The sequence below is a fragment of the Alosa alosa genome, chromosome 24 (genome assembly GCF_017589495.1).
Source record: "Alosa alosa isolate M-15738 ecotype Scorff River chromosome 24, AALO_Geno_1.1, whole genome shotgun sequence".
Classification (NCBI taxonomy): Eukaryota; Metazoa; Chordata; class Actinopteri; order Clupeiformes; family Clupeidae; genus Alosa; species Alosa alosa.
Genome location: NC_063212.1, coordinates 27,549,736 through 27,568,436, shown reverse-complemented (window position 1 = coordinate 27,568,436; position 18,701 = coordinate 27,549,736). Strand labels below are relative to the sequence as shown.

Genomic DNA, 18,701 nt, shown 5'->3' with positions numbered 1-18,701 from the left:
ACCAGCGCACGTCCATGCAAAACATTACAAATTGCACTATTACAATGGGAAGCATAATTAGAATAAAGATATTACGAAATACTATACATCTCATGATAGTTATTCACCATCATTTGCAAATTGGTAATGACGGTTAAAAGTGATTAGGGGAGAGGCGAGAGACACGTATGGAGCACAGCTGAAGACGCACCGTCACGAGATATAAGCAACTCCTCTGCAGGATAAATGTTGTTTTATTCAGTCATTTGAGCAATATTTGGGTAAGTGTTGCTTTTTCCAGCCTATGTTTTCGATGGTAACCCATTGTCAGTCAACAGTGAAAGTAACTGCATATACCTGTCTTGTCGTTGACTGACACCTTGGTGAAGTTAGTTTCACTTTGCCAATGAGTTCAAATAATAGACGAGTGCAAATGCGTGAAGGCTATGCTAGGTTTTAGTAAAGCATGGTTTAGGAATGACTATTCCATACGGTCTTGCAAGCAGCCTCCTTCAAATGCGTCGTTGAATGCCAAAATACCGATGCATTTATTTGACATATCACGCTTTGCGCCGTTAAAGGGAATGACAGATGTAATTCTCATTGGTTTAAATGATGTTACGCCCCAAACACACCCATATGACTGATTAAAAAACCTAGGAACACCTTGTTGCGCCATGCACTCCACGTTTGATAACGAAACCGCTCCCAATGTGAACTGGACATCCTACTAAATTTGAATAAAAACTTTTGACGAGTGACGATGCACTTTAGAATGTCATGATAGGGCCCCATGTCATGTTCTGATCCATTAAGTGTGTGTGTGTGTTTGTGTTCTGTCTACATGTTGCTGTGTACCATTACATAACCAGTCCTCTAAAATCAAAAGGGGGGAACATCACTGGCTTATATCCATATTATCTCAAGACATAATTCCATATGCATATGTTCACTAGCTTCTCATAGCTGTGCTGGAGCGCTTGAAGAGTCCGTCTGGTCTGTCAGTGTAGTGCACTCCACCGCCCCCTGCTGGCCCCTGGAGGTGTAACATGAGCAGCATCCCCAAGCTGACTCTGAGTGGTCCAAAACAGGAACAATTCTACAACTCTTTCCTGTTTCAAATCTACACAATTACACATTATTGTGTGTGGAGGGGGTTGATTGCAAGACAGTGGATATGTTTTTTCTGTTGACAGACATTGTGACAGTATAAAGAAAACAAAGGCTTTTACAGCATTGTGCAAATTAAAAATGACCAATATACCCCCTCTTGGTCAGAGCTGGGTACCACTGTACATTTATCTATACATCCTGACGTCTCTGTCTGTCAGGTCACATATGTTTATATTTGCCTGACAACTGGTGAAGGCTACTGCTGGACACAGAGCGCCACACTCAGGCACTGGACTGGTCAATACAATATCTTTGCACAAGAGATATTGAAAATCCTTTCAAAGTTATGAGCTGACCTCTTGCTGCTGTTGTTGTGGTGGCTCTGTGTGTGTGTGTGTGTCCTACCAGTAGCAGTAGCAGAAAGTAACCCAATACCCAATCTGTTGCTCTTCATGTTAGGCCTACTCAGTTTAACTCCACCAAATAATCCATAACATGGAGAGCTGATCAGTAGGCAGGCCATGCACATCTTCCCAAAGTTAAGAGGAATTTTGCTTTTCATTCAGTTATTCTCATTTGGAATCTGATAAGAGGAAGGTGGACCCCATATGGTCTATGTGACATGGCCTACATCTGCAGTGCTGGAGAAACTCTTTAGCAGGTTCAAGTGACATGGCCTACATCTGCAGTGCTGGAGAAACTCTTTAGCAGGTTCAAGTGACATGGTCTACATCTGCAGTGCTGGAAAAACTCTTTAGCAGGTTCAAGTGACATGGCCTTAGTTTGCAGTGCTGGAGAAACTCTTTAGCAGGTTCAAGTGACATGGCCTTAGTTTGCAGTGCTGGAGAAACTCTTTAGCAGGTTCAAGTGACATGGCCTTAGTTTGCAGTGCTGGAGAAACTCTTTAGCAGGTTCAAGTGACATGGCCTTAGTTTGCAGTGCTGGGGAAACTCATGTTTTATTTCTGTATGTATTGTATCACCTTGCATTAGTTCAATGTTACGGCTCCATTACTGTAACCTGCCTATCTTGCAATGAACTCTGATCAGTTCAATGAAATCTGATCAGTTCTGATCAGATCAATGTTCATGGGATTTTATATTTAGTCATACACTTGTTCAATTGGTGAAAGCTACTGAGATTAAAAAAAAAATGTTTAATTCATTATCACTGGAGACTCAAGGACTTAGTAGAACAAAGTGTAGAGGCTAACACAAATGACTCTGAATAGGAACAGAATATTATTTTAGTGAGTAGATATTTTATTTAATTAATTCAATTTTCAAACAATTACAATTGTTTCCCCAAAAACCATAGCCCTAAATTCAGTATTACCAAAGCAATCACCAGCCAAGAAGACAAAATAGAAGTTAAAAATGAGACTTTTTGTCTTCATAAGTACAAACTGGACGTGCTGAGCACTCAGTTTACTGCCCTGTGTGTGCCGACAGTGTGTCCATCTCCCAGTTTACACACTTCATACATCACATGAACAGCAGCAGAGTGTTTAGAGCTCAGTTCTCTTCCTCCTCTTCCTCCCCTCTTCTTTTGTCTCCTTCTTCTCTTTGAAGATCTGTCCATCCGGTTGCGTCCTCCAGGTCAGTTTGGCGCCTGCTGGCATCCCACTCTCCCTCAGTCTCTGCTGAATCTGGAGAACAGAACCCAAGTCATGCAGAACCATCTCTCACCATGGACAGTCACACGTTCCCAGCACAGACTCACTTGTAGGGGTCTGGACTCACCTGCTGTACGAAGGCCTGCTGCACGGCAGGGTCATTGATGATTACATGAGAAGCTACCTGAAGCTCCACTCTCACAATCTGACTCTTCACCTCTTTGGGGTATGCAGGGCAACACACACATGCACATAGAGTTTCAATTCAGATCGGGAGTTTTTATTTCAGATTGATTTTAACTAGTGCAGTGCCCGTTTAAACATGTCATTCCTGTAAAACACCCATAGCCAAATTGAATAACTTCCTGATCAGTCTAGATACAATACAGAAGCGTTTTTGCCAGAGGATCCAGGACTATAGCCAGAGAAATGGACAAATGATCAGAGACACCATAGTACGCATGTAGTCATGTCATGTACCTTAGACGTAACCTTAGCAACCACAGTAAAGTAGGCTAGAGAATGTTGGGAAACGCCTGCTACGTTTGAAATCAAACAGACTAACGGTTCCACAGATATGCAGTTAACACACTGACACACAGACAGACAGACAAACTGCCCTGTACCCCTTTACATTGTGTGTTTAAGGTCATGTCATATGGCATATTTGTTTGTTTGGTGTCATAAGTCTTCCACTTCATTGTCAGAATATATCTAAGAAAATGAAGTATCAAGCATTCATAGTAAACACACCCACATGGGTGTGTGTAGATGTGCGATCAGGTGGTCTGCCATAGAGCACGGCTGTGTTTCCCCATTCAAAACTGAAATACTTCATTTCTCTACCACAACCTGCTCCCTTGGTGGAATTGACACTATGTCACCAGTTATGTCTCTCTTTTCTTTATGATAAAAGACTACAACACACTGCATAACTCACCCACTGCACCATCTTTAGGTCATCAGCAGCTCATGACCATACTGTTGTCTGACTGAATTCCCATCAAGCAGAGAGAAGGAATAGTGAAGGGACAGTGACTCACCTCCATAGCAGATGAAGGGACAGTGACTCACCTCCATAGCAGATGAAGGGACTAGGATGGCCACAGCCTGCATCATTCCACTGACCACTGGGCATAATTAGAGTGCATGCCACACCCTGATCATTGGGTTCTCCAGTGTTCCAGTAGCGGAATGAGGAGCTGCTGCCATCTGACCACTCCCAGGCATCTCTGAACAGGCCGATCCAGACACGTCTACCTCCACTAACATCCTTTATCTGGTCATTCTCTGTCTGATTCCTCACACTGGCCAGGTCTGTGTGTTTCTCTCTGCAGTATTTATGAGCATCTGTCCAGTTCTTGTACTCAGTGACCAGCACATAGGGATGTGTGGAGTTTCCCCCTGTGGTAATGCATGGGTCATGGTTAACTGGGAATCAGCACAGCTTTACAGTCTGAACTAGTGTGAGTGAGACAAACTGTTTAGTTGTACAGTGTGGCTGCCTGTATTCATGAGTGAGTCTGAACTAATGTCAGTGTACATGAGGTCACTACACACTGATCTGTAGATCTGCAAAGTTTGGATGCATGTGTTGCTGAGAGAATTAATAATCTTGATCTGAATGAAAGGAGTTGGATTCTCACCATCATAGCAGATGAAGGGACTGCTGCTGCTGCACCAGTAATCATGCCATGTTCCAGCCATCATACCCACACACTCTTCACCACCTCCTCCACCTGGTTGGCCTGGATACCAGTTCCTGAACTCTGCTTCATTCTCTCTGTAGAAATCCCTGTCAGCCAGAGACCACTGCCACTCTCCCGTCTTCAGCCCAATCCAAGCGTCTCCAGCACCTGCTTCCTGGATCATGCTCTTGACCTTCTCCATCTCTGTCATGTCGTCTATGGTGGCGAGGTCAGTGAACTCCTCTCTGCAGTACTGCTGAGCTTCTGTCCAGTTCTTCTGTTCCTTCACCACATGGAACTGACGTGGCACAGAGGAGGAGAGACTGCCCAGACCTGAGAGGAGAGAGGAGCGCACACACACACACACACACACATAAACAAGCAAACACATACACGCACATACACACACACAAATACACAAACATTACAGTGGAGGTGGAAATTGGGAAGGCACACACAGAGAACCACACACACACACACACACAAACACACACTGATCCACAACAGGTCCACACATTCTACTGGCTCTGCTAAATACCTAAATGCACGCACACACATACACACACTGATCCACAACATGTCCACACATTCTACTGGCTCTGCTAAAAACCTAAATGCACGCACACACACACACACATATACACACACACACATATACACACACACACACACTGATCCACACATGTTCACACACTCTACTGGCTCTGCTAAATTCCTATATACTATATACACACACGTACACACACACACATGCACACACACACACAAAGATACACACACACAGAGATCCACACAGACACAGACTTCAGCACACACACACGAGCACACACACACACAAGCTCTCTCTCACACACACACAGGGACTCATGTGCACACACACCCACCACCACTCTACAGAAACACTCCCCCCTTCGCCTCCTAACCCCATTTCATTACATCAGAACTCTTCTCATCCTGCTTCTTAATTTTATCTGATCTGATTTGATTTCTCACAATGTCCTGTGTGTGTGTGGTTCTAGTCCTCTATGCGTGTGTGTGTATTACTAGTGTGTCTATGTATGTGTGTATTCCAGTTCTCTGGTGTGCGGTGTTCTCTCTGTGTGTGTGTGTGTATGTTCTAGTTCTCTTGTGTGCAGTGTCCTCCGTGTCTTTGTGTGTGTGTGTGTGTGTGAGAGAGAGAGAGAGAGTGTGTGTTCTTGTTCTCTAGTGTGCAGGGTCATATGTGTGTGTGTGTGTGTGTGTGTATTCTAGTTATCTGGTGTGCAGGGTCATCTGTGTGTGTGTGTGTGTTTAACCAACTCACTAATTAAAACAACATACAACTAATTGCTTTTCAAATGCAATGTCACTGAAATCAGTCAAATTCCTGAAAGCGACCTCTATCATAATTAAAAATTAGTGCCTCAAGATCCCCATTAGCGGCCATTGTAAACGTTCCAAACCCCCGCGGCTCGTGAACAACATGGTGGTGAATGGCGTGAGGGAGGAAGCTCCTCCATACTCTACCCAGGCGCCTTCATCAATGAACCAATCAGTGGAGCTGATTGTGCTGCCAATATCCAATCAAAAATTCAGAGTAACTATTACCATGTCAGAAGTTCTCATACTGCAGGAAAGACGAGCATGGGGATCGACAATTAGCTAGTATTCATTTAATACATTAACTAGTACTCTTTTAATACTTTAACTAGTATTAATTTAATACATTAACTAGTACTCATTTAATACTTTAACTAGTACTCATTTAATACATTAACTAGTACTCATTTAATAGATTAACTAGTATTCATGTAATAAATTAACTAGTATTCATCCCTCCAGGAATTCGAATGTTGCGATCGCAACAATTAATGCAAATTCAGCAAATCCTCGCAAATTCTGGGCGACCTCACAATTTTGTCCAAACACTGCAACTTTTTCGCAAATTTGACCAATCATCATGGTTTCCCCGTGAAATTTCATCTACCACAACAGTCCCTCGCGCAGAATATTGAGTCAGATGCCACACTCACTTCTGCAGACACCAGAGACTGCCCTATAACTGGTTCACTCCTCTGCAGTTTTGATGACAATAAATACAAGGCTAACATTAATGATCTGCTTTACTTGCATCTCTCAACCTGGTGTTGCTAACCTACCTAGGCTATGAAAGTAAGTTAATTAAGGCCTACTTGGTTTACTGACATTTGAGTAGGCTATGCAACCCATTGGCAAACATTTACAACTTTTAGCTCATGTCTTGTTTGCTAGCTTGTGGGCTCAGTTTGTGTAGTGCTACCAAAATCATAGAAATTAACAACATTGCAAGACATTTACCTCTTCTATGATCCAAGAATGATTTCATTCGAGTTTTTTTAACATTTATTTTAACTAATGACATAGAAAACATCCCAAATTCATTCCATCCACATATCGCAATGCACTATGCAAAAAGTTATTTCCACTCGTAGCCGAACACAGTGAGATGCAAGCCTTCCAATCCACTCAGAAATGTAATAGGCTATTCTCACGTCCTTAAAGAGCAACTTTCAAGTTAATTGTATAACTTAATTTATACAGAATCCTGTATGAAAATGTCAGGTAACACTTTATTTGAAGGGGTCTACATAAGGGTGACATGTAACCGTCATAAGAATGACATGACACATGTCATGTACATTAATTACACATTATTGATGTTTATGACTTGTCATAATGTGTCATTCGGTTTTTGGAATGTCAAGTTAACATTGTTTGGGTGTCATCATTATGACAATTTGACATTAGCCAAGATGACATTATTTGACAGGTCTTTGTCATGACAACTTGACATTAGCCAAGAAAATGTAACCCGTTTACAATATTGTCATGACGACTTGACATAACCAAAAAAGAAAAGGTGTTTGGCATGATATTGTCATGACAACTTGACATATAACTGTGTTTGGCCTGACTTATCTTCTAGGTTTGTAAAGTGAAGGGCATGAACAATTTACTGTCATGACACCATTATAATTGTCATGAATACTTTCCTTGACCTCAACTACAGTGGTACAGTTTTAACTTCTCATTAAGCTGTCACAAACAACTATTACACACCAAAATAGTTTCCTGACAGTGTCATGAATTGTCATGACAACTTGACATAATTGTTTAATATTTACATAAACAAGTTCATATAACTGTGTTTGGCCTGACTTATCTTCTAGGTTTGTAAAGTGATGGGCCTGAGCAATTGGCTGTCATGACGCCATTATAAATTGGTCATGAATACTTTTCTTGACCTCAACTACAGTGGTACAGTTTTGACTTGTCATTAAGCTGTCACAAATAACTATTACACACCAATAGTTTCCTGACAGTGTCTTGAATACTTACCTTTGACCTAAGGTACAGTGAACCATCTGAGATGTTTCCTAATGTCATTAAGGGCTCTATTTTGCACATCAGCTCATCACTTCATAAACCTAGAAGATAAGTCAGGCCAAACACGGTTATATGTCAAGTTGTCATGACAATATCATGCCAAGGAAAGTATTCATGACACAATTATAATGGTGTCATGTCAATCAAATATTCCGGCCCACCACTTCACAAACCTAGAAGATGAGTCAGGCCAAACACAGTTATGTGTCAATTTTGCATTTCTTTCTTGGCTAATGTCAAGTTGTCATGACAGAGACACCCTCAAATAATGTCATCTTGCCTAATGTTAAGTTGTTATAATGATGACACCCAGACAATGTCAAGTTCCATTCCAAAAACCAAATGACACTTAATGACAACAGTCATAAACATCAATACTATGTCATAAATGTGCATGACATGTGTCATGACATTCTTATGACGGTTACATGTCACCCTTGTGTAGACCCCTTCAAATAAAGTGTTACCAAATGTCAATTTTAAAACACATACATAACAATACATATGTTTTACAACACCCACAGGCAGAAATTAAGAAGAAAGTGTGCCTATTCTAAGCTAGGCTACCAGAAACCGCCCTTTTCACCATACATGCCATATACTCCATGGTTACTATTTTTGCAATTTACACTTTTAAGACCGTAAACATTAAAAATGATGAACTTCATAATATTAGAAAAAGATATTTTGTACTGGGTTGCATTAGATATTGCATGTGTTGTTACCAATGAATGTACAATGGTGAACAATTATTAAGATAAACGTCTTTCATCTAAGCTGTTCAGGTAAAGCCTCAGATGGTGGATGTGGGGACTCAAACCGAAAAGTTTGAGAATCGCAGATCAACTCCACTGGCCAGTCCTGAACAAAGTGATGATGAATGGTCATTTTCTGATATCATCAACCATTCTGGTGATATGTCATGGAGTCCAGGGGAAGAGATGGCAAGCGAGTCCTCTAAGGAGGAACCAGAAGAGCTGGAATCTCTCAGTGACCCAAAGTAATAACCTTTTTATTAATAGAAACTGTTTCTGATTGTGTATAAAAAAAATGTCATAGTCAGAATTTCTGTGTTTTTCCTTTCCTTGTTTTCAGTGCTGTTGACAAGTTCATCGTTCGTCCTTGTTTACAGTTTGCCCTCCATGCTGTGGGGAAACCCAGGGACACATAATGCATCCAGAAGGAACTTTCATAAAAGTCAAGCAGGTAATGTCTTTGTCAACTGTCTGTGAGGAGCTGAATTATAGTCTGAATGTACAGTATGTATATTAATGATTTGTGTCTTAACTTTATAGGTATTTCACTGCCTCCCATTTTAAAGCTGCTTGAGTCTTGAATATTCTCTCATCTTTCAGGCCTGCGGAACTTGTGGTTATGAGCGTTACTGGCAAAACCAAGAGAAGGTGCATCGAAACATGCCTGCCTGCAACCTTTTACTCAGTGGTGCCATCCACTTCTCAGGTTGCATGGCTACTCAGACTATCAGGATGCTGAAGCTGTTTGGACTGCAGTGCATACAGTGGGCAGTGCTTCGACTTGGCCAGCTTCCCTCGCGGTCCGCACGGGGGATCATGCGGCATCACGCAACTTTAATTTGTATTTTTCCAGTGACGCTGCAACGACGCTGCAACAACCGGCAGAGGTCTCAAGTGAGCAGGGTGTCTCGTAAAAAGAAATGGAGCTGGAAAACCCTACACAGACACATGTTTAAAGGTGCCATGTGTAAGAATTGAGGTAAAAATATCCAAAAGATGAGCTACACGCATCAAAAGAATGAGAAGAAATAAGGGCGATGATGTCATTAAAAAATAACAAGGTATAGTGCTGCAGAGATATCAACCAGAATTAGCATGCTAAATTACTAGCCACAGCCCGACAGGTGTCATAATACCAGTTTCGGCCTTGGGAGGCAGTATGCGGACAACATAACCGCTAGCCAAACTGCAATACACGTGTCTCGGTTGTTACTCTAAGGTAAACCAGCTCACTTTCTGGAGGTATACTGCCCCCATCTTTTATGGAATGTGGAGTATGAATTGATTTTTGGCGGACATTACACATGGCACCTTTAATGGATGCAACCGCGAGTACGGTGTTCATTTTAGGACATCCTCAGACTCAGGTGTCAGACTCAGAAAAACATCGGTCATCTTCAGACAAAACTGCCTCAGCGTCAGAAAAACCTCTGTCATCTTCAGACAAAACTGCATTAGCGTCAGAAAAACCTCTGTCATCTTCAGACAAAACTGCCTCAGCGTCAGAAAAACCAGACTCAGGTGTCAGACTCAGAAAAACATCTGTCATCTTCAGACAAAACTGCCTCAGCGTAAGAAAAACCTCTGCCATCCTCAGATAAAACTGCTTCAAACCAAACTGCCTGTTAGGTGGAAGGTGTTAATAGACGATTGGCGTAGCCTACAGTGGACTAGGGCTGTCAAAATTGCTCAAAAATGACGTTCGAATATCCCCTCTAAAATAAACACATGTATTCGAATATATTGGAATATCTAGGCTATATTATTTGTGCATTATGTCAGTGACGCGCATCATGTCATCTGTTTTTAACTTTTTGTATGGTTATTGCTTGACAGGGGGGGATCCCAAGCAGCTTTCAGCCATAAGGCATTTCCTAATTCACCCGACATTGATATTCAAAATGTTGAAACTATTTCGGCATAGCCTATAAGCAGTTTAATTAAATGTAATATTAGTTGTAAACAAACGGGCTACTTGGTGAGGCTTGGCCTCACTGATGCGCTCGTGCCTTAAATGGCAATACAAATCTTCACGATAGGCCTATTAACTGACTGCCCGATTCACGTTGGCTGGGGGGCATCAGACATTTGTTCACAAGGGTCTATGAACTGTTAATCCGGCCCTGCCCCCAACGAACGCAACTTTCCACCTCTGAGACAGCTTAAAAGAAGTCTAGAGGACTAGAGGAGTCTAGAGCACTAAGACCTACTTACTGTAGGCTGCGCAAACCACAGGCCTTTTTTTTGGGCAAGCCTGCATTCTAGGCAGGCATTCTGTTGAATAATTTTATATAAATCCTGCGCTAACAGTAATCCTCCTACCCCCGCGACCACAGCTGTGGATAGTGTGGCATGCTCATGCTTTATGTCTCCTTCTTGCAAACAAGCCTATAGCCCAACCATTTTACGTCTTCAAAAAATAACAACTGCCAGATATGCCTTCATGTCTGACAGCATTTTGTTCTTCCACTGGAAATTACTCTTCTACATTTGCTGCCTGCTGCATCCTTTCTATTTGTATTGTTTAGAAAATGTTTGACGTCTTGAGTTAATGCATTAAACATTGTTTGCTGGTAACCAGGCTTCATAAGAGGTACGGCCATCGTATCTGCCCAACTTCAGGAAACTTCTATTACGCACAGGTTCAGGTGCAACCAGAGGGGTCAGGGGGGACAGACGGCCCAGTCTCTGTGGCTGTAGCATGCCCGCCGGTAGAATGACTGACCCCCCAGTGAGGCCCAGTCACTGGGGAGTTAGCACACTGATGGGGTGAAGGTCGAGTATCTGGCAACTGTGTGGTGTTCTCTCTATGTGTATAAAATAGACGGGTTGCCTCGTCGGAGCCTTTTTGCAGAGTGTTTGCCGCTATGCTAGTGTGTTCGGATGGGAAATTAGCATGCATGCTAAGGGGCTCGATATCAAGGAGCTGATGGGAGTTGCAGGCGTTTGGTAATGGACACATAAAACTGGGTGGTGTGGGAAGTGAAGGAGCAAAAAGGGCTTCTGTAGAAGAGGACTCGACTTTATTTAGAAGCCAATTGGGATGTGAATCAATTAAGCAAACAGTATTGCTGCTACCGGAGTAGCGACTAGCTTCTCCCGCTAGCCAGTTAGCTTCCGACAGCGCAGGGCAGTCACCACTAAGCGCCCTATATACTATTGGCGTACTAGCGAACCGGATGTTTTATTGAATACCTTCCGGTTGATCTCTTCGCCGTTGCCAGTAGCAACAGGAAAACGAACGTGGAGTGTCACTGTCAGGGGAACGCGGCGTTAGAGTCAGGGCTTAATGGACATTCGGTTCGAAGTAATGGCAGAAAGGGGTTATTGTGAGACCATCTAGCAATAGCTCTCTGTCCCTCCGGACCTCGGTGGTCCTGCCCATGTCGGGACACATCCTTATCAGGGTCCCTAGTCTGTCCAAGTAAAGGGAACGACCTTACCAGCCCAGCGATGTCATCCATTTTCGGCAGAGGAAACGATCCCACTTCCAGACACCTGTGTAATGCCGAGGAGTAGTTAGGAGACGGGGAGGCTGAGGTATCGTTCCAGACTTCGGTTATTTATTAGCAGGAGGTGTCCACAAAACTGATTTCATGATTCTCTTTTGCATTTCGTCCACGTAATAAAATTATCGTGACACATAATTAATTCTGTAAACTGCTGACTCACGAAAAGTATTGCAGCAGGTCACAAAACTGATTTCGCGATTCTGTTATGCATTTCGTCCACGTAATGGAATTATCGTGACACATAATTCATTTCGTAAACTGCTGACTCACAAAATGTATTGTACGTGATTCTATTATGCATTTCGTCCACAGAATGAAAGCATGTCACTGAATGCATTTCGTAAGTTGTTAAGTTACTATTGCGTGGACGGAATGCCTTCTGTAACACATCACAATACTTCTGTGGACGAAATTGAAATAGGATACACAGAATGATGCGTGTAGGTGCATTCCGTATTTACGTAGACAGAATTACTTTTGACCAAACATTTCGTCTACGACAGTGAATACTGCATTCAGCATTGTGTCCATGAAAGGAAAAGGCCACCAGTCAATTTCTTCCACGTAATGATGTGCTCTCTTCAGTGTTTCGTGGACACAATGCAAACCAATTTGTGCATTCTGTGGACAAAAACGTTACGATGTAACATGGTTTCGTAATGAATATATGTATTTCGTCACACGAAAGTCATTCTGTCCACGAAATAAGGCATGTTACATTTGGCGCCCCATATGTCCCGCTTGCTATGATTGCACTTCATGCTACCAGCCTCTGTCACGTACCGTGTGGAGCTATGATTGCACTTCATGCTACCAGCCTCACGTAGGCTACCGTGTGGAGCTATAATTGGAACTTCATGCTACCAGTCTCTGTCACGTACCGTGTGGAGTTATGATTGCACTTCATGCTACCAGCCTCACGTAGGCTGCCGTGTGGAGCTATGATTGCACTTTGTGCTACCAGCCTCTGTCACGTAGGCTGCCGTGTGGAGCTTGTGCCTATTGTGCAAGCGCGCAGCTGAGAAACACAACACACAGCACTTCCTCCACTACTTCTAAAACCACCAGCCGCCACTGATACATACACATACAAACACACAAACATGTACATACAGCTCACACATGCACACACTCACACACACACACACACACATGCACACACACTGACCTGAGACCAGCAGTGTTGTTAACAGAAGTAGAGTCATGACTGAGGGCCTGAACAGTTCATTTGGAGACACATTAACAATGAACAATGATGAGAACACACACAACATAACACACTGTTTGGTGTTTCTGACTAACAACACACATTTGGTGTTTCTGACAGAACAACACACATAATAGAATACTGTTTGGTGTTTCTGATAGATAACACACATAATAAAATACTGTTTGGTGTTTCTGATAGATAACACACATAATAAAATACTGTTTGGTGTTTCTGATAGATAACACACATAATAAAATACTGTTTGGTGTTTCTGACAGATAACACACATAATAAAATACTGTTTGGTGTTTCTGATAGGTAACACATGTACAAGGTGGAATTGCCCCAGCCATGCATTCATGGGCATAGGTTTGCATGGGCACCATGGGCACTTGTCCCCACCAATATTTTGGGATGTCAACATTGGCCCTAGCAATATTTTGGAAAAATCATTGGTATTATGCTTGTTGTGAAGACGTAGCCTGTTCATTTGGATATTCTCATAGAGTGTACATCTCCACGACAACCAGTTTACACATGCATCATTTGAGTGGCTGAAACCCAAGTAAGGGATAATGGCCGCCGAGGTGTCCTGTTATACGGAATTAATGGACGAGGGCGAGGGGCAAAGAACTCCCTGACGCGCAGCGGAGGTGATAAGTGGATTTATCTAACACACGTGAAAGTGTCAAAGCATAACAGCATAACACGCACACACACACACACACCAACATGTGGCCAATAAATGGAGTAGTATTACTGCAAACTGCTTTTCACTCTCCCTGGAGAACGCTTACAATGTCAAAATGCACCAACAGCAGATGTACTTGCGTTACGTTATGCTACTCCATGTAATTGGAAACGCATCTTGAGGGCAGAATGGGAGAGTGGCAGGTTCCAGCTAGTTTGTCATTGTTTATAATTGTTATCTCATTTTAATACTTTTTTACAACTGTTTACACACATTTTCAAATGTTTATTTTTCAAAACTTTACACACAAAACCCACTATTGCTCACAAAAAATAGAATAACCACCAGATGTACATGGAGTTTTTGCCATGACCTGAGGATGTACGCTATTCTGTCTCCTAAACATTCCTCACCCTTTATCCAGACACGCATGAAAACATTTGAAAACAAAACTCAGCCATACGTTATATTGAGAGTGATGACTTTCTCTTCAGCATTGTCCTAACCGATTGTTACAGTGTTTACAGAGATACACTGTAGGCCTAAGGTTGGCTCCAAAGATTATGCAGACTGTTACAATTGACTGACTCAGTGCTCTCAAAATTAAAGGGGTGGTTCAGGATTTTGGACATAGGACCTCATTTCCAAGTAAGCAAGTGTGATATTTATCAGTGCAGACCGTTTTCAACACGTTTCATTCAGTCCTTCTAATTGCAGAGTTCGCAGGTGCTAGGCTAGCGCAAGTCAACGGTATGTGCTAGCCTGCCACTAAAAACAGTCTAATTAAAATTAAGTAAGTCATAAGCTATTTTAAGTTAGAATGAAAAACTCAGAATGCAGTGCATATTTTAGAGATGGGTCTAAATCAACACGTGAACTAGGCTTTGTTTATTGATTAGCAAAGACTGCGTAACCGATAGGCCGAAGTAAGCTATTAATAGTTACCAGCACTTACCTCACTCCTAATTTGCTCTGCAAACAGTCATTTCAGGGTCTCCGAAGGCGCGTCCATAATACGCGCTGGCTGCGTTTTGACGGGTGCAATGTGAGGCTAGTGCAACACGGCGGGGCTTGGATTTAAACATGGAAACAATTTCATCATAGATTGCTTTCAGGGGCTTCTGGGAAATGCATGAAGTTGTCTTAATTTATTTAGAGAGTGAATAAACGTATGAAACAGAGAAGTATTATCATGTAATCCATTGATTGTAACTGTAACGTGATACGGTTACTCATAATTTGTATTCTGAATACGTAACGCCGGTACATATATTCTGTTACTCCCCAACACTGAATGCCACTTAATAGTCCGGTGTAACTTTTCCTCTTCATGACAAATGTTTGACTGATGCGACTTAAAGTTTGGAAAATACAGTAATCTCCTAGCTAGTCCACGGAGAATTTGCGGCACTTGAAGGTAGCCTATGGAACCGCGGACCGAAAGAAAAATAAACTAAACATTTTCCTGATTAGAAAATATTTCTTAATTTAGTGTTCTGAAATAAAGAGACATGCGATTAAGGGGTAGTGGTGTCAGCGCTCATCCAATCTGCACGTCTGCTGCGCAAGTAAAAGTGAACCACTGGAGATGGCGAGTGTAAGCAACTGTTACGAGCCCATCAAATGATATGAAATGGTGCAACATAACATACAAAGGCCATAGAGAGTAAGCAACAAACAACGTTATTTAAAACAATGAACGAAGCGGATCTTGCTGTCCATGAAAACAGCATAGAGACTGGCTAGTCTAATCTAAGCCTAAATTAAAAATTGAATGGGCATAAGTCACGACTTGTTGTAACAGAGGTAAATATCGTAGCAAATAGCCTATGGTGATGACACAGCCTTTAAACATTTAGCCTACCGGTATTTCACTCTCACTGGAGTGAACGCAGAACGGGCTGTTGCGCAAACAAATGAATTAGGGTGATCTGCATCTCCGTTCACCAAATGCTATGGTTTTGCTAACCCATTCGCACAATAAATAGTTTCTGAAAGGTTCATTGTTAACGTGCGACATTTCTCCATGTGGGGTAGTGTCAAGCAGTGAAGTGATAGCCTATTGCAGGTAGGCAATGCTCAGACAGATGACGGGCACTGCTTTCTCTGTTGGTATTTCTGTCCCTCAGAAAACTGTGTTGAAATGGTGTTTTGAGCAGTCAAAATGTAATTTTTTCAGGGGGCGCTCACATCATCCGCACCCACTCTCAGAAAATACTTCCCACGTCCCTGAATCCTGGCCATAATTTGAGGATTTACGGTACCTACTGTAGGCTATTCATCCTGTGTACCTACTGTAGGCTATTCATCCTGTTCGGTTTTGTTACCTACCCGCGCACGACCTTTTCCTCCTCTCTCAGGTTTAAAGGGTAACCGTGACTGGTGGTCTATTTTAAGTAAAGGATGAACCAGAGGTTGGTGTGAAAAGGAAGAGGACTTTTATTTGGTCTAGTAAACAATATAATATAATATGTATATCCTCTGATTGTAATGTTTACAGATATCTAGGCGATATTTGTAACATTTATTTTGTATTTGGCCTGTTATAAAATCATGTATTGAACAATTTAAACACATTGTGAACCCCAAAGTTGGAGACATGCATATAGACATTGCTGCAAATTCAAAACCGGATTACTCTGGAATGGCTAAATGTACAGGGGAATGCTTTACACCTTTGTGTAAACACCTTTGTCTTAAATTTACAGCAGAGAGAATCCTTGGGATTGGGAAGTCTTGCGTGTTGTACACAGTAATTCGTTGATTCACGTTGGCTGGGGGGCAGGGGGGCCCATCAGAAATTTGTGCCCAGGGGTCTATGAATTGTTAATCCGCCCCTGCCCCCAACAAATCGCACCTTTCCAGCTCTGGGGCCGTATTCACAAAGACTTTTATCTTACCACTAGGAGTACTCCTAGTGCCTTACTCTTTATTCATTTAGGCTAGGCCTTTTTATTCAGTTCAGTTTATTCATCATCTTCTGTCCTTCGCACTACCTGTGTAGCGCACGCATTCTCAGACCTGTCACCTGCCACTCATCGTAAGGGAGGTGTTTGGAATCATTCCCGCGTTACAATCATCAGCCAATCAAGGTGGTCAAATCAGTCAAGCTCGTGCATGAGTAATGACATCATCCATAGCAACGAAGACTCACTCTTCGTTTAGGAGTTGTCATTTTTCCTTAATAAGAGTAGGTCTGAAAGGCTTTGTGAATAACTTTTAAGAGAAAACTCCTAGCTAAAATCTTTTAGTGCGATTTGGCCCCTGGTGTACGCTATACAAGTACCACGAAGGATGGAAGATTTAGAATAAATAGCCTACATGAATAAAGATTAAGACAAAGTAATGAAATAATGAAATACACTGGATTGATGCAATATCTTTGCAACATGTTTTGAATTAATCTGTATGAAGACACATAGCCTACGTTTGTGAATAGGAGAAACAATTTACATTGTTACATTTACAAAGTTACATTTAGTTTACATGTTGGCAATGAATGGTTTTGGTTGTTGTTAGGTTGCCAGATTGTGCATGAAATACACCCTACACATGCCTACACGATCACTTACTTTCAATTTCAACCGATTTGTCATAGGCTAAAATCTGGCAACCCAAAACCCAAATAAGCAAGCGGGTGCCGACTGCGTAGCCTGAGTCTCGCAAGCAAGCGGGCTAGTTGAATAGCCTACTCCAGAACTAGCTGATTTTTGGGAATTTAATTGATGAACACATCACATAAACTGTTATTGAGTGTTGTTGATACACAATAGTCAACTTGTGTCATTGGAACCAAATCTGACAGCAAGCAACTGGAGTTTTGGAAGTAGGCTGTAGGCTGCAGGCAGGCAGCTGATGGATACATAACTGGTATGCGTAGGCTTTCGTTAAGGTAAAAGCAACGACCTAAATGCAGTGTTGAAACACATGTACCCCCACACACACACACACACACACACCACACCAAAAAAAAACAAAGAAATCTGAAAAAAATTAGGAGTGTTTTTAGGAGTTGCTCCTAAATTCGCCAGTTAGTAGCTACTTTTAGCCTTAACATTCTTTGAGAATAAGGCCCATGGTGCGTGGAGTCAGGAAATTGGTGTTGGAAGATGGCAGGGCTGTTACATCAAGCTTTTTAATCAAGAAGCTGTGTCATTGATGCATATAAAAATAGCTCTAAAGTCTATTTCATGATCCTGTATAAAAGCACATTAGGTTCCTCAACATTTAAAATAACTCAGGTTTGGTTATATTAGAATGGACATTAGTTTAAGGAGGTCCTACCTGTCAGACAGCTCTGGAGTTGCGTCTCTGTTGTCACCCCTTCTGGTTACGTTGCTCATCTCTGTGAGAATGGCACCGCTGTGACTAGTGCAGCTGTGTACACCAGTATGACTTACACAGAAACTGACTAGCTGTATTTTATGCAAATCCAGTTTAATAACCCTTCCACAGAAACTATGATGCACCACTAAGATGGTCATGCTGGTTTGCTAGAATGTCCAACATAAGCTGGCATGGCCAGTTAAACCAGCAGTGTAGACCAGCAACACCAGCTAAAATGACCAGCTTGAGGTGGTAAAACAAGCAAAACCAGTTGAATTACAATCGTACGCTGGGTAAACCAGCTGTATGTTTTCGCAAGAGTGTCTAGCAGGTCAACCATCATAGGGTGGTCAAACAAGCTGGTTAACAAGCTGGTCAACCAGCAAACCACCTTAAGCTGGTCAAGC

General features: G+C 42.1%; 1 protein-coding gene across 2 annotated transcripts; it reads right to left on the bottom strand.

Moving 5' to 3' along the window:
- Positions 1–2,350: 2,350 nt before the first annotated feature.
- LOC125289636 (C-type lectin lectoxin-Lio2-like) lies at positions 2,351–18,310 on the bottom strand. Of its 2 annotated transcripts, XM_048236592.1 has the most exons (6): positions 18,253–18,310; positions 13,236–13,282; positions 4,354–4,728; positions 3,782–4,111; positions 2,835–2,926; positions 2,351–2,740 (listed from the first exon to the last, which is right to left on the bottom strand). In XM_048236592.1, exons 2-6 carry the CDS (start codon positions 13,270–13,272, stop codon positions 2,600–2,602), a joined length of 975 nt encoding a protein of 324 aa, XP_048092549.1. In that variant the 5' UTR covers positions 13,273–13,282; positions 18,253–18,310; the 3' UTR covers positions 2,351–2,599. The 2 variants fall into 2 exon arrangements, with proteins under 2 accessions (XP_048092549.1, XP_048092550.1); XM_048236593.1 differs by lacking the exon at positions 2,835–2,926.
- Positions 18,311–18,701: the final 391 nt, after the last annotated feature.